General features: G+C 35.2%; 1 protein-coding gene across 1 annotated transcript in view; it reads right to left on the bottom strand.

The window, feature by feature from the left end:
- The window catches only part of LOC110027703 (non-lysosomal glucosylceramidase), a 39,469-nt gene that overhangs the window by 19,788 nt on the left and 4,715 nt on the right, over positions 1-14,966 (bottom strand). Inside the window, exons 6-9 of the mRNA XM_020729224.1 lie at positions 13,222-13,295; positions 12,036-12,136; positions 11,856-11,959; positions 6,635-6,688 (exon numbers count right to left, since the gene is read on the bottom strand). Of these exons, the coding sequence (XP_020584883.1) occupies positions 6,635-6,688; positions 11,856-11,959; positions 12,036-12,136; positions 13,222-13,295 (333 nt within the window). The remainder of the gene's footprint in view (positions 1-6,634; positions 6,689-11,855; positions 11,960-12,035; positions 12,137-13,221; positions 13,296-14,966) is intronic.

The raw sequence follows: 14,966 nt of genomic DNA, 5'->3' as shown, positions 1-14,966 counted from the left end.
AAGATCATAGAAACTTGAACTGTTCAGCCCCTTTGTTAGAACATTGGCTAATTGTCTTTCTGATGGAACATAGGACATACACACTAACCCTTCCTCCAGTTTTTCTTTGATGAAATGTCTATCGATCTCAATATGTTTTGTTATATCATGTTGTATAGGATTATGACTTATATTAATGGCAGACTTGTTGTCACAGTAGAGCTTCATAGGACCCTCCCATGGGATTCTTAAATCATCCAAGATGATTCTCTGCCACAGTAATTCACATAATCCTTGAACAATAGCCCTGAACTCCGATTCTGCAGATGACCTTGCCACTACATTCTGCTTCTTGCTCCTCCATGTCACTAGGTTACCTCCACGAAAAGTACAATATCCTGTAGTTGATCTTCTATCCACTATGGAGCCAGCATAGTTAACGTCGGTGCAGACTTCCAAAGTAAGAGTGTCATTCCTTTTGAACAAGATTCCTTTCCCCGGATTGCCTTTCAAGTAATGCAAAATATCCTGTAGGCGGCCTGAAGATGAGGTTCTTTAGGATCATGCATGAATTGACTGATCATACTTACAGAATATGCTATGTCTGGTCGAGTGTGAGCAAGATATATGAGTTTGTCAACCAATCTCTGGTACATTCTTTTATCCACAGCTGGTTCTTTTTTAGCTTCTCCCAACTTATAGTTTGGATCTATTGGAGTAGTGATTGGCTTACACCCAGTCTTCCTTGTTTCCGTCAATAAATCAATCACGTACTTTTGCTGAGATATGAAGATCCCCTGTGTGGAATATGCCACCTCAAGACCGAGGAAATACTTTAATTTCCCCAGTTCTTTGATTTCAAATTATTTTACTAGTTTCAACTTCAATTCATGTTTCTCTTTCTCATCATTTCCAGTCAATATGATGTCGTCCACATAGACTAAAAGAGCGGTCACTCCCCTTGCAGCTGAATGTTTAATGAAAAGAGTGTAGTCACATTGGCTTTGATTATGCCCAGATTCCTTCATGACTTTTGCAAATCTGTCAAACCATGCTCTAGGAGATTGTTTTTAACTCATAAATGGCTTTTTTCAGCTTGCACACCTTGTTACTTGTGTCCCCTTCAACTCCCAGAGGGATGTTCATGTAGATTTCCTCATTTAGGTCACCATGAAGGAAAGCATTCTTTACATCATACTGTAGCAGTTGCCAATTGAAGTGAGCAGACAATGATAACAGGATTCTCACAGTGTTCATTTTTGCAACTGGAGCAAAAATTTCCTGATAATCCACCCCGTAAGTCTGAGTGTACCCTTTGGCTACTAACCTTGCCTTATAATTTTCAAGGGATCCATCAGCCTTGTACTTTAATGTAAAAATCCACTTGCAATCAACAATATTTTTTTCTTTTGGTTTGTCAACGTTCTCCCATGTTTTATTCTTTTCTAAAGCACTCATTTCCTCTTTCATAGCCTCTCTCCCTTCTCATTTCCTCTTTCATAGCCTCTCTCCATTCTTTTTTTGTCAATGCCTCAGACACATTGTTAGGAATGGCAATGGTGTTCAAACTCACAATGAATCTTTTGTGGGCTGGTGATAGGCATAGTGAGATAGTGGATAGAGTGGATTGGATTTTTGGACTTGTGTCAGTTCAGGAACGACCTTTCTCCTTAAATAAACCTGAGGAAATCTCGGGAAATCATTAGTGACACTGGTTGGAGTAGGAGATGATAAGGGTTCAGGGTCAAGTGACTCAGATGTGATTGGTTCAAAGGACTCGGGTTCAGCTGGAATAGAAAGAGAGTTTGATCTAGGTTCAACAACCCGGGCTGGCACATGTGGAAGGTCAAGGGTTTTAAGTGGTTCAAAGGGCTCACAAGTACTATCTTCCATCATGGAAATCTCCCCCTGAAGAGAGGACTTGGAAAAAAAAGATTTATTTTCTGTGAAATTGACATCTGCAGAGATGTAAAATTTTCTCGTAGAGGGATTGTAACACTTACATCCCTTTTGAGTGGAGTAACCTAGAAAAACACATTTGATAGCTCTGGGATCTAGCTTCCCTCTATGTTGTTTGTGGACATGAATAAAGGCAGTACACCCAAATACCTTGGGAGTGAGGCCATTTGAGGTTCTGAAGTGAGGGTAGAAGCTATTTAGGACCTCTATGGGGCTATTGTTTTCTAACACACGGGATGGAAGTCTATTGATCATGTGTGTGGCAGTAAGAACGGCTTCTCCCCAATAGGACTTAGGAACATTCCCTTGAAAGAGTAAGGCTCGGGTGGTGTTGAGTAAATGCTCATTCTTTCTTTCAGCTACCCCATTTTGTTGTGGTGTGTCCACACATGATGAGTCATGGATAATCCCCTGTGATTGAAAATAAGGTGAAAGAATTTGATTGAAGTAATCTTTAGTATTGTCAGTCCTAAAGCTTTTTATTTTGACCCCAAATTGATTTTGAACCATTGAATGGAAGTTAGGTATAATTGAACTAACATCAGATTTTTGTTTAAGAAGAAAGAGCCATGTAACCCAGGTGCAATCATCAATTAAGGGTATAAACCAACGAGCCCCAGAAACATTAGGTATAGTGGAAGGACCTCATATGTCACTATGAATTTGATGAAAAGGATGAGAACGTCTTTTATTGCTAATAGGAAAAGATACACGATTATGTTTTGTCAATTCACAAATGTCACAATGAAACTCAGAAATCATTTAATTCTTGGAATAAATGAGGAAACATTATATTTAGAACTCTAAAAGATGGATGACCAAGGCGTAAGTGATACAGCCAAATGACATCTTTGTTTGAGGAACTAAGGAAAGATGAGGACAAATTGCTCCTGATTTTCTGGGATGGTTCAAGGTGGTAAAGACCGCTCCTTTCCTTAGCAAGTCCAATCCTCGTCCCCGAGTCTTGTTCCTGAAAAACACAATAAGAAGAGAAAAAAACAGCATAACATTTGAGATCATGAGTCAATTTTTGAATGGACACAAGGCTTGTTGACAGTTTGGGTACATGGAGAACATTTTTCAGGATAAGGCTAGGAGTGATATTTATATCACCAATCCCTGCAACGGTAGCTAACGATCCATTGGCCATGATAATTTTTCTATTACTTGGACAGGGGTTATATGAATGGAAGAGTTGAGATGTGGGGGTCATATGGTCAGTAGCACCAGAGTGAATGATCCAAGAGTTGGTATATAATTTGTTTAAGACATTCATGCAAACAGTTTTACCTGAAAGAGCTATCAAACATGCTCCAGAAGGCTTCTCAAGAGATCCCAATAAGTTTCTCAATTTCTCAATTTCTTCACTGTTGAATCCCCATATTGTTGATTTTTCCTCCATATTGGGTTGCTTTGCCATATGCGCTCGAGGCCTTTGTTTCTCCCCACGGTTACCCCATTCTCAGCTTGGAGGTTTACCATTTAACTTCCAACACTTCTCCCTTGTATGCCTTGGTTTCTTGCAATAAGTACACCAAAGATTGTCTTTGTTCTCCTTCCCTTGATTATCGTTCTTTGACTTCTCCTGATTTGTGTTTGCTGCTAAGGTTGACCCATCCATAGTATGTGGTTCTAGCATGACACTCCTCCGACTTTATTCTGCTCGGATTAATGAGATTATCTCTTCTAGAGACGGCGTATCCTCCTTGCCGAGGATTTGGATTCTAACATGATCAAATTCAGGATTCAATCCTGCCAAAAAATCATATATTCGATCCTTCTCAATGAACTTCTTCAAGGTGACAACATCATCAGGGTATTTCATCTCAATTACATGATAGTGATCTAGTTCCTGCCACAGATTCTGCAATAGAGTTGTGTACTCTGTGACAGATTTGTCTCCTTGTTTGGTTGCTCCAGTTTTTTCCTTGATTTCATACACAAGGGCAGTATCGCGGGCTTTCGAGTATGTGCTGTTGATATAGTCCCAGATTTCCTTTGCGGCGTTCAAGAACATGCGTCACTGATCGTTGGGTCCATAGAATCCCATAGCCAGGACATAATCATGGAATCCTCCTCTTCCCATGCTGTAGAGGCTGGATCCCTTTTCTTCTGGTCTGATTCCAAGTAGGTGATTAATCCTCCCTTTGTTTTTTAGGTATGTGCGGACAATTTAAAACCATTTGAGATAGTTCTTCCCATTGAACCTATTGGATGCCCGATTATTCTGCAACTCTCCAATTTTCTGAACAGCATTGTATTCTTCAGAATTGTTGGAGTAGTTGGAGATAGTCGTTTCGGACATTGACATGGTGGAGAAAAAAAATTTGCAGCAATTAAGGCTAGAAATCAACCTGCAGTGGTAAAAGAATCACAGCAATTAAGGCAGCTAATTAAAAAAATCCAAAGAACGGCAAAGATCGCGAGATCTCCGGCACAGGATTGCAGCGGCAAAGGACGATCTTCCTCGTGATAACGTGCTGCTCCTCTCGGACGAAGCGGGAGTCGCTACTGGAATCTCGTGCTCGGGAGGAAGAGTCGCTCGTGCTCGGCAAAGAGAAATTTTTAGCCGTGCTCGTCACTCGTGCTCGTGCTCGGAAGAGTCGCTCGTGCTCGACAAAGAACAATTTTTTTGGAACCGCTACTGGATCGAGGCAGAGGGACCGAAGCAGCCCGCGCTCGGAAGGAACGTGAGGAAGAGTCGGAGAAGCGCGGCAACAGGCGGTGTGCGGTGTGAAGCGCGGCAACAGGCGGTGTCCTTTAGGGTTTCAGCCTGGGCTCTGATACCATGTGGGAAATCAAAGAAATAATTTGTATTTCTCTTCTTCTCTTGAATTGATCATACAAGGTATTATATAGGAGATTAAAAGGAGAAAAACTGGGAAACAATTTAACTATTTCCCTTAATTTAAGGGATTACAAATTTATTCTAATTTCTTTAATTTAAGGGATTTACCAATTAATTCTAATCTCCTTAATTAAAGAAATTAGAATTAATTCTCACAACTTTGTTTCCATCTCAGTCACATCTCGACACAATGATTATAGAAGCATAAACTATGCCTAAATAAAGAACATACGTTATGTGTAGCAATTTTGGAAGCGCGATTTTGCTTCCAAATTAGCCAGCTTTCCAATAGAACCAAAGCAATTTTTAACAAAACTTTGCAGACACTTGACTTAATCACTTGTTTAAAATTGTGTAATATGAGACAGACCTCTTTTTTATCCAAAAAAAAATCGCAATAAAGCTTATATTTCAGTGTTTCAATGCGAGTCATACGCCTCAACCAGGCTGAGGCCCGCCTCAAGCCACATCTCGCCTGAAAAAATGCCTCAAATTTGAGGCTATCCATATTTTTTTTACACAAAAATAAAAATAATAATAAATATCGTCTTTTAACATTCACACATCACACTCTGAATAACAATAATTAAAAGAAAAATATATCCATAAAATTTATGTAATTGATATTCTAATTATCAAAATAGTTATTATTTTAATTAATATTTTTAATAATAACTATTCATTAAAAATAGAAAATAGTTAGGATTAAAGATAATAAGGAATAGGAGAATATGGATACAAATAAAGATAATGCGCAAGATAAATAATACAATATGCCGATAATTCTAATGAAAATCAATTGAGTCATGAGAGTAATAGGGATTTCAAAATTAAAAATTCAAATATTGATGAATTGTTATATCCTTGTTTAAGTGGAGGTAGAAGAGTGAAAATGAAAGATTAATATTAAACATATTTTAATTGTTATGTTTTGATGTTTTATTATTTTATTTTAATATCTTAACTTTAATTGTTTAAATAAGATGTTTGTTACAAATATTAAACAATTAAAGTTAAGATATTAAAATAATGTTACGATATTAAGGTGTTGTTTCTAATTTTACACAATTAATTACTTTTTATTTAGTTAGAATATTGTTATATTAATTTTTAATATGTTAATAAACTAGAATAGTAATATATCATTATTTCACACTTTATAGTTTATATAATATTTATTAGTTTACGTAACTTTTTTAAATTTAAGGCTTACGCCTCAAAACACATTAAGATTTGGGCCTCACCTCACAAACAAAAAAACACGTCAATACCCAATTGTGCACTTTTAAATATTGACTTAATCATAAACATTCCAACTTTGAAAGCTATATAATATTTTAAAACAAATCATTTTTTGATGTTTATATTTATTTTTAATACTTCTTTAAATTTTAAATAACATTTACATCGATTATTTTGTTTTCCTTAATCTCTATTCCAACATATGCACAACTAACTGCTCAGATTTCTAACTACTTAAAAAGTTTGTACCGTTGAATTTGTATTTTATCTATCAAATTAAATTGATCTAAAAACAAAATTTCAAATGATGACACTTGGAAGTTTTATGATATTCTATGATAATACTAAACTAAGCATGAAAATATGGCAGCATTGGTAGATCAATGTGTGCCATTCTAGGAAGTCAACATCTAGATAATGTAAGTAAGTATACTGAAAATCTTATTAAATAAAATATAAAATAAGATAAGGCTAAACCAATTAAACATGAAAAAAATTTATGATTTGGTAGGTGAATGTGTATTGGGAGGTCGATATCTCGATATATAAAGTTCGGATGCTGAATATCTTATTAAATATAGCATATGATGCTATTTCTTCATTTACCGTCCAAGTCATGAGCAGGCTGACCTTCGCCCTTTCCCTCCCAGTATTTACCAGCTACAAAAGCAGAAACGAACGTTAGTAAATCAAATAAGAAATAGTGTAGTATGCACAAAGTTAGAACATGTTCTGATTCCTAAAAAAAAAAGGGAAAATGCAAGCCATTTATTGTGATAGAAAACATTTCAAGAATCTCAAGTTAGAAATAAAGAATTTTTAATGCATTGACAACCATTTAACAAGAGAGAGAAAGGGTTAAGTGGCATGTAGATATTATGATAATAAAGATTAAATCAAAGAAGTTTTTGGTAATGTCTCCTATTCGACAACTATAGATTAAAGTTGATAGGCTTTAAGATTTGTATTAGAGTGTATTTTGAGGCAAAGCTTTATTTTGAGATTATTCTGATTCAAATTTGAGTTGTAATTTAGGAAAACTTGTAAATTGAGAAATCTAAATTTTAGATTGTAAAAAAAAGACAAGGTTTTGAGGTGGCTGTTGCAACGAGGTACGTCCTATAGTTAGTAGCTAGTTGGACAACAAAAATTGCTTAGTCTCTTGTATATAATTTATAAGTTAAACTAATTTGTAAGGCAGCATGTAGAAACTTTTTCATAATATAAAATGCACATTTACGTCCTGCAATTTGTGATTAAATAATTTCACATCATTTTAAATTATAAACTGCATAAGTTTGTAGTAAACTTATGGTAGCATTTTATTAAAATATTGAATTTCCAAAGTAGAATAGCATGCACATAAAATAATTATTGATGCAAAAAATAATTAGTCTGCTTAAAAAATAAATTACATACATATATTTAAATGTTTGATAAAAAATCAATGAGCTTAAGAGAAGTCATATTAAGTGGAGAGGTTCACAATAGCATGTAAAAGATAACATGTACAAAGAGGGTGACAAACGTGACTCATTACGAAAGCAAACAGGTACTCAAGTTAATATGTTAATAATGACTCGCATGGATAGGTGATAATGGTGATCCCTTACAGAGACAAAAAGGTTTTTAATATATAGCCCTTGGATTGAATTTTGAAATTTATGATATATAGTTTTGATTTGATACAAGTTCACTATATTATGATGATCAATTAACCTAGACATACATGACATATTATAAGAATAAAAAAAGATAACTCATGTCAAGAAATAATTGAATATCATAAGAAATAAATTCTCTTATATTGGCACCTGTAAGTTTGACTAGCATAAGTGCATATTATGATTGAAATTTAAACATCACTTTTAATTTTATTCAATACAATTATCTTACATACTATTATGTAACTTATTATTTAGAAAAGCGCACTTTATAATGATTACAAGCAAAGCACTAGACTAGTTTATATTTTATTTTAATTCTCATATAAAAACCATGATTACCACATCATATTAGTTCAATATATAGAATATTTGAATCATATTTTATAATTATTTATCAAGCTGAGTTTTTAAGTTCATCAGATATTACTCTAGCTACTATTTTAGATAAAAGAAAATACAAAATGGTGCCTAAGCGAGGATCAAGGTTTGAATCGACTAACTAATATTTTGAAGCAAAATTTTTTTAAATAAAATTATAGCACTTGAAGATATGCATGTAATGAAAGTTTGATGCAAATGAACATTGATGTCTATTAGAAATTTGGTACGCCTCGATACCAAAATCAGCGAACAAAACACAACGAAACAATAATAGATATGTCAAAGAAACAAAACAAAGGTTGCTCTTATAAAATCGAAAGAAAACAAGCAAGATATGAGGTTGATCTACTTTTCGAGAGGTAGATCGTCTCTCCCAACCCTAGACGTCGCTAAGAACACCAGACGTAGAAAAAAAACAACAGCCAAACAAAAATATGCATAAAGAAAGCAACCCTAGGTTATTCCCCTTAGTAGAATCCCCCCCCCCCCCCCCCACACCCCCCCCCCCCCCCCCAAAATTTCCCTCCAAACTCCCTCAATTTCTCCTCCTTAAGTATGTGATAATGGCCCTAGTGGACCCCACTTACTCCCCCTCTCTTTTGTTGCGGTAATAGGCCACCCGGCCTCTTCACTCGACGAAGACCAGCTCGTCTATTGAAAGAGTGAGTCAGTTGGGTGGTGTTCGACCGGTCCAGAAGGGACCAATCCTCTTACGCCTGTTACGGGCATAAAAATACTCCCCTCCCAAAGACATACATTGTCTTCAAATTGGAAGGATGGAAACTGCTTGTGAATCACCTCGTAAGGCTTCCATGTTACTTCATAGTCTGGTAGTCATTTCTACTTAACTAATACCTCATTTTCTCCCCCACTCTCCGGCGCATTCCTTCAATCTCTAGCAACTCCAAAATCACTTCCAAGTCCTCCATCAGTGTCGGCGGCAGTGTAGACGATGGTGTGTGATCTCTAATCACAACTATGATACATGGAAGACCAAGTGTAGTGCAGACGATGGTGGTAACTTCAAACATTAGGCTACTGCCCCGATGTGTGTCATCACATCATAGGGCCCAAAGTATCGTGGTGACAGTTTTTCGCTTCTCCCATTGTCTTCTGTCGGTAGAATCTCAGTTTCAAGTAGACCAATCTCCTGATTCAAATTGTACCTCTCTCCTGTGTTCGTCCACCTTCCTTTTCATGATTTGTTGAGCTCTCAATAAATGCTCATTGAGCTCTGCTAATATCATATCCCTATCCTCCAAGTGTTGATCGATGTTGGATACCAGTGTGGTACTATGCTCATAATGTATCAAATGGAAATCTCGCAAATATAATATCTTATTGGATACCAGTGTTGTATGTGTTGTTGTGTGGTACGAAATATTATACCAAAATTCGGCCCATGCAACTTACTTAGCCCATAGCTTCATTGTATCGGATATAAAACAACGCAGTTATGTCTCGACGCCACGCCCATGCAATTTACTTAGCCCATAGCTTCTTTGTGTTGGATATAAAACAGCGCAGTTATGTCTCGACGCCACCTTCGTCTGTCTATCAGTCTGTTGATGATATGTGGTGCTTCTTTTAAGGGTTATCCCTTGCAACCTGAATAACTCCTTCCAAAAGTGGTTGAGGTCCCTATTCAACACAATCGATTATGGCACCCCATGCAAAAGGACCACTTCCCAGATAAGCACTGCTACGGCTTAGACCGCAATGTAGGGATTTCGTAAGGGAATGAAATGTGCATACTCAGGCGATGCATGACCACCATGATCACAGTGAACCCTTATAATCGAGGCAACCACTCGATAAAATCTATCTTCCTTCCAAACCTTCCTCAGTAATGCTAATGGTTGCAGTAACCTTCCTGGTGTCGAGGTCAAGTACTTGTATCGCTGGCACACATCACATTTCGCCATCATATCCTCCATGTTTTTGTGTATCCCGACCAAATACAGCTCTGTTGTCGGAAGACTTTAGGTCTTCTGCACCCATGAGTGTCCCCTGATGGTATTGTCATGAAACTCTTGTAATAATTTAGGAATATACTCCGACGACTTGGGTTGCACGAATTGCCCCAGGTGGAGCAATTGTTGTCCCATCAATGCATATCCTAGGTGATTGTTCAAATCCTATAATAACTCGAATGTTATCTTCCTCAGCTCCTCATCCCTTTCGCTCTTCTGTCTCAAGGCTTCCCAATGTAGGATCAATGGTGCCGATAAGGTTGTCAATTGTCTTGTTCTTCAATCTTGGCACTAAATCCCGAAATCATACCCTACGTTATTCCCCTTAATAGAATCCCCCACAACATTTGAAAACTTTCCTCTAACTCCATCCTTGAAAGAGCAGGCCGGTGGGGTGGTGTTCGACCAATCCAGGATGGACCAGTCCTCTTATGTTTGTTACGAGCGTAACAAAATTAATAGAATATTTTGTTATTATTTCTAATCTATTGATTTGTGTTAATATGTAGATCCCTATGATTTAAAAATTATCTATATGAATAGTTCAGAAAGTTCAAATTATTGGTTTTATCACTCATCTACCCTAGTGGAAAGAGTACCATAATAGGTGTTTGCGAGATTTAACCAACAGAGTTGTATCCACCTCTATTATGCTTTACATTTGACCTACAGAAGAAACTTTAGAGGATGAACATATGTTCATTCTAGGCAAGCTATCAAAATAACTTGTATTAAATTGTCATTTCAGGCACTTCAAGTGAGGGGTTGTTTTCTCCACTACATCGCCTATATGAACAAAGGATACATGTTCATCATTTTAACAAAAAATAATTCAAAATTACGAGGCCACCCAAACACACAAAACTATCCTCCTCATTAGTTACAAAATTTGAATCCATAATAGAATCCATCTCAGGATTAAAAATAGAAATCACTCCAACAAAATGATTCCAAGGAGGGGCTCTTAATGTACTGATTGAAACATTAACAACTGGAACAAAAGAGGTGAGTTCCCTGTCCACAATTCATTAAAACCGTGCGGGCAGGGAGCGCCACTAACGAAGTTCATAAATTAAATAACTCGAGAAATATTCTTTATTCAAATACTACCCTGAAATAAATAAGAAAATTGCAGAATTCTTTAACACTTACAAATATAATTGTACTTATCAAGAAAAACAAAATGCTTCAGTTTCCTTTCATCTAACATATCACGTGCAATTATGCAAAACATCAATTTGTCCCTTCTTATTTTATTTTGCATATTCAATTTTTCAAATCATTTAATCTATGCATCAATCACAAGCACAAGCAGCTAATTAACGCCCTACAATGTGCTAATGTTCCGGCCATTTAATCAAATTTCTATGCTCACAGTAACGACCAACGAATACATTTTATGTTTAATTTCTCGTATCCACAGGCTCCATCAACACAATATGGTCATGTTCTTCAGTTTATTTTCTCTAGGATTAACACAGTTTCTCCTTTTGAGTTCAAACAACTTGCCGATACAGTATTCAAATACTAATATTAGAAGCTAAATTTCAAATTACACTTTTCATAAATCAACATCAGCTATTTCGTAAAAAAGTTTAATTTTTTACATAAAACATCAGGTATAAAGTCGAGTATAGTCCATAAGTTCAAATACAAGAAATTTCATAAATAACAATCTGAAACTAAATATAAATGCGTTAAGTTTTGTCTAATACTCCAGATTATGGAAAATAACAATTTAAAAGAAAGTGGCAAGGAAAGATCTATGGTAAAGATAGTATATGAGAATATGCTGCATGGACTCACAGTATATACAAATACACATGCAGGAAGACTACTTTCCCTATAATCGTGAGGTATGAATGGCGATATTTGGCGGCATGAAATTTTGAGGTCTGGATCTGGTTCACCTGTGTAAAATTAAAATGAAAATTACATAAGCAAACTTCCACCTTACACAAATTTCAAAAGTGAAACTCAACCTACCGTCATAAACGGTCCATGCCCTAGGAAACAAAGCATGATATGTAGAATGCTGACCACTAAGGTCCCAATCCCATGATGAAATTCCTTGATCCCCAACTTTCCTACAGTAAATAAAAAAAATGAATGGAATGTAATTCAAAATGACTAAAAGCATGATAAAAAAATAAAAACAAAGAAAAAAAAGAGTCTAATTCAACTATTTCACAGTAAGATATTGAAAGAGTTCCACATGAAGAGTGCATGAGAGTATAAATTTGCTTAGATAGTGTATCAATTAATAGGTTTAGTATATAAAAAAGGATTTGACGATGAGAACATAAATTTGCGTAGATAACATATCAATTAGTGTATCAAATATGCTTTCTGCTTTCAAAATATAAAAAAGGGTAGATAAAATATTGACGCTTTGCGAATTGCAACCACAGACATTTTCCATAACTTCCTCCGGCACCATCAAATCCTGTCAAAAGCTACAGTTGGTTACAGTTACACTATATATGTTAAACAAAGTTGGGGAATTTACTTACATACCACACAAATCTTATATATTTACATATCTAACACCAAAACTTTCATATGTACATACATGTCATTTAAATATTTGACATTACATCAAAATACCACCATTTGTAACTTTTTAAGAGTGAAATACACATTTCATGCTTAAACTTTAATACAAATATGCTATAAGTATAAATATCAATTTTTTGGTGTTAGATATGTAAATATATAAAAATTGTGCGGTATGTATGTATATTTACCCAGAAAAATATTACAAACCCTGAAAAAACTTTAAAATGGACAACTAAAAACAAACTTCTGCTCTCATGTCATATCCAGGGCAAGCATAAACTTTAATACCAAAGTGCAATAAATATAAATATCAAATTTTAGGTGCTAGATATGTAGATACAAAAAAATTGTGGTATGTGCGTATATTTCCCAAAAAAAATATTACAAACCCCGAAAAAACTCAAAAATGAGTAGCTAAAAACAAACTTCTGCTCTCATGGCATATCCAGGGCATGCATTAGAATCCAAAGGGTATATTATGGTATCAGAAAAAACATGTTTCCTCTAATAACGGAAATACTATAGATGCAATTTATCTAAAATCATTTAAAACTTTAAGAACCATGAACAAATGAGCAAATGAATTACAAAAGCTCGTGAAAATTGCTCTTACTTTATCCCTTCATGATGGCCGGGGGCTAAGACGGATGAGAATTTTTTGTTCCCTCCATCTCTAGAAATAAAAATCTGTTGGAAAGAAGGAAAAACAATAGAACAAGTCAATCAAAAACCAGGAATAAAGCATATTCCCCGTCTATTTTTGGCAAACAATAACATGATAATAACTAAGAGCATCATACAATAATCTCCATCATACAGTGAAAAGAGAATGAAGTTACATCTTATAACAAGCATGCACCATTAGCCACAGAAAACTCATACATATCATAATTACATTGCACGCATGAGGCACTATTATATTTAAATGTTAAACAAAGTGAAAAAGTAAAAAAAAAACATTTATTTATACAGCTTCAGAATGTAAAATATCAGCACTAAGTTTCTAGAAAAGATCCCAACAAACATTATGAAAATAATAAATGATCAAGATGGCCCGTAAAATTTTTGGCGTGTTTATTTTAGTACCAATTTTTTTTCAAATATTCAATTTAGTCCCTCAACTCATCAAAGTTAAGTTAATTTGAAAGTATATTCGTGAAGAGCTTTACATGAGAAGATTATGAACGTTTAGGATAATATCATTAGTTTGAGCTAGAATTAAGTATCAATATTATTTCTAAGAAATCCAAAATGTTCTCATGAAAAGCTTTCTATCCCAAAAAAAGGCAAAATCATTAGTAGACAAATTGGTTAAGATTTGGCGAATTAGAGGATTAAATAAGAGAACTGAAATAACATGGGACTAAAAATGATACATCTAAAAAGTCCAAGGATTATTTTAATAATTTACTTTTCAAGAATTTGTCTTTTGAAAGATATTCCTTTTCTTTAGATAATATCACCTAGGCCATACATTGAATATGCATAAAAATAGAGGGAAATTGGATGTAAATAAAAGTTCGCAAGAGAAAAATTCACTTGTAGGCATTTATTTAGCAGATGTAGCAGCTCAAATATCACAAGAAAATTAAACTAATAAATGCAAAATATTCAATGTAAGGAAAGTGTAAACTAATGCATGATGAGTTTAAACTCTTGTAAACGAATGCAAAATAAATGCAAAGGCAAGTATACCAATTGCACAAACAATTAATTAAATCAATTATGAGCATATTATGATATACAAACAACTACTATGAAGCAGAAATAAAATATTAAGAGATGATTTAAGTTCCAGTTATGTTAACCACCCAACACATCCAACGCTTAAGAAGCAAAGAAGGTAAGAACTACAGATGATATAGCATGGATGAATTTAAGGCAACCCGTGCTGAAGCAGAGATGATTCAAGCCAACACATAAGAACAATTTGTCATTGAAAAGATCTCCTTGTTTCTTAAAGCCCTTCTCTAAGAGACGGACCCATTCATTAAACTAGTCAAAAACCTTAATCAAAACCCAAACCGCCTGCAATCTAACTGACTTGAACATGAGTGGCCAGTTTGTACGTGCATTTTAGGTCAAAAATTCGCAGCAATCACGGGGTTTCAAGTCAAATTCAAATCAATCTCAGGTTAGTCGATCAATTTTGCGTTTGCAGTTCAACTCGATAACCCACTTGAAAATTTAATCGTGCAAGACTCTTAAAGCCAAGCCAGACCCTGAAGTTGCTCGGGTCAATCAAAACCCAGATTTTTCAAGTCAAGTCCGTCTCGGATTGTCATGAAAGGCAAATTATTGATAGCCCTAGCCAAAGAAAGAATAATAAGGGGTGTTCATGGTATTGAAATGGGGAGG

Source organism: Phalaenopsis equestris, unplaced genomic scaffold (assembly GCF_001263595.1).
Source record: "Phalaenopsis equestris unplaced genomic scaffold, ASM126359v1 Scaffold000436, whole genome shotgun sequence".
NCBI classification, from domain to species: Eukaryota; Viridiplantae; Streptophyta; class Magnoliopsida; order Asparagales; family Orchidaceae; genus Phalaenopsis; species Phalaenopsis equestris.
The sequence above is the reverse complement of the archived record's forward strand: the minus strand, read 5'-3'. Positions and strand labels throughout refer to the sequence as shown.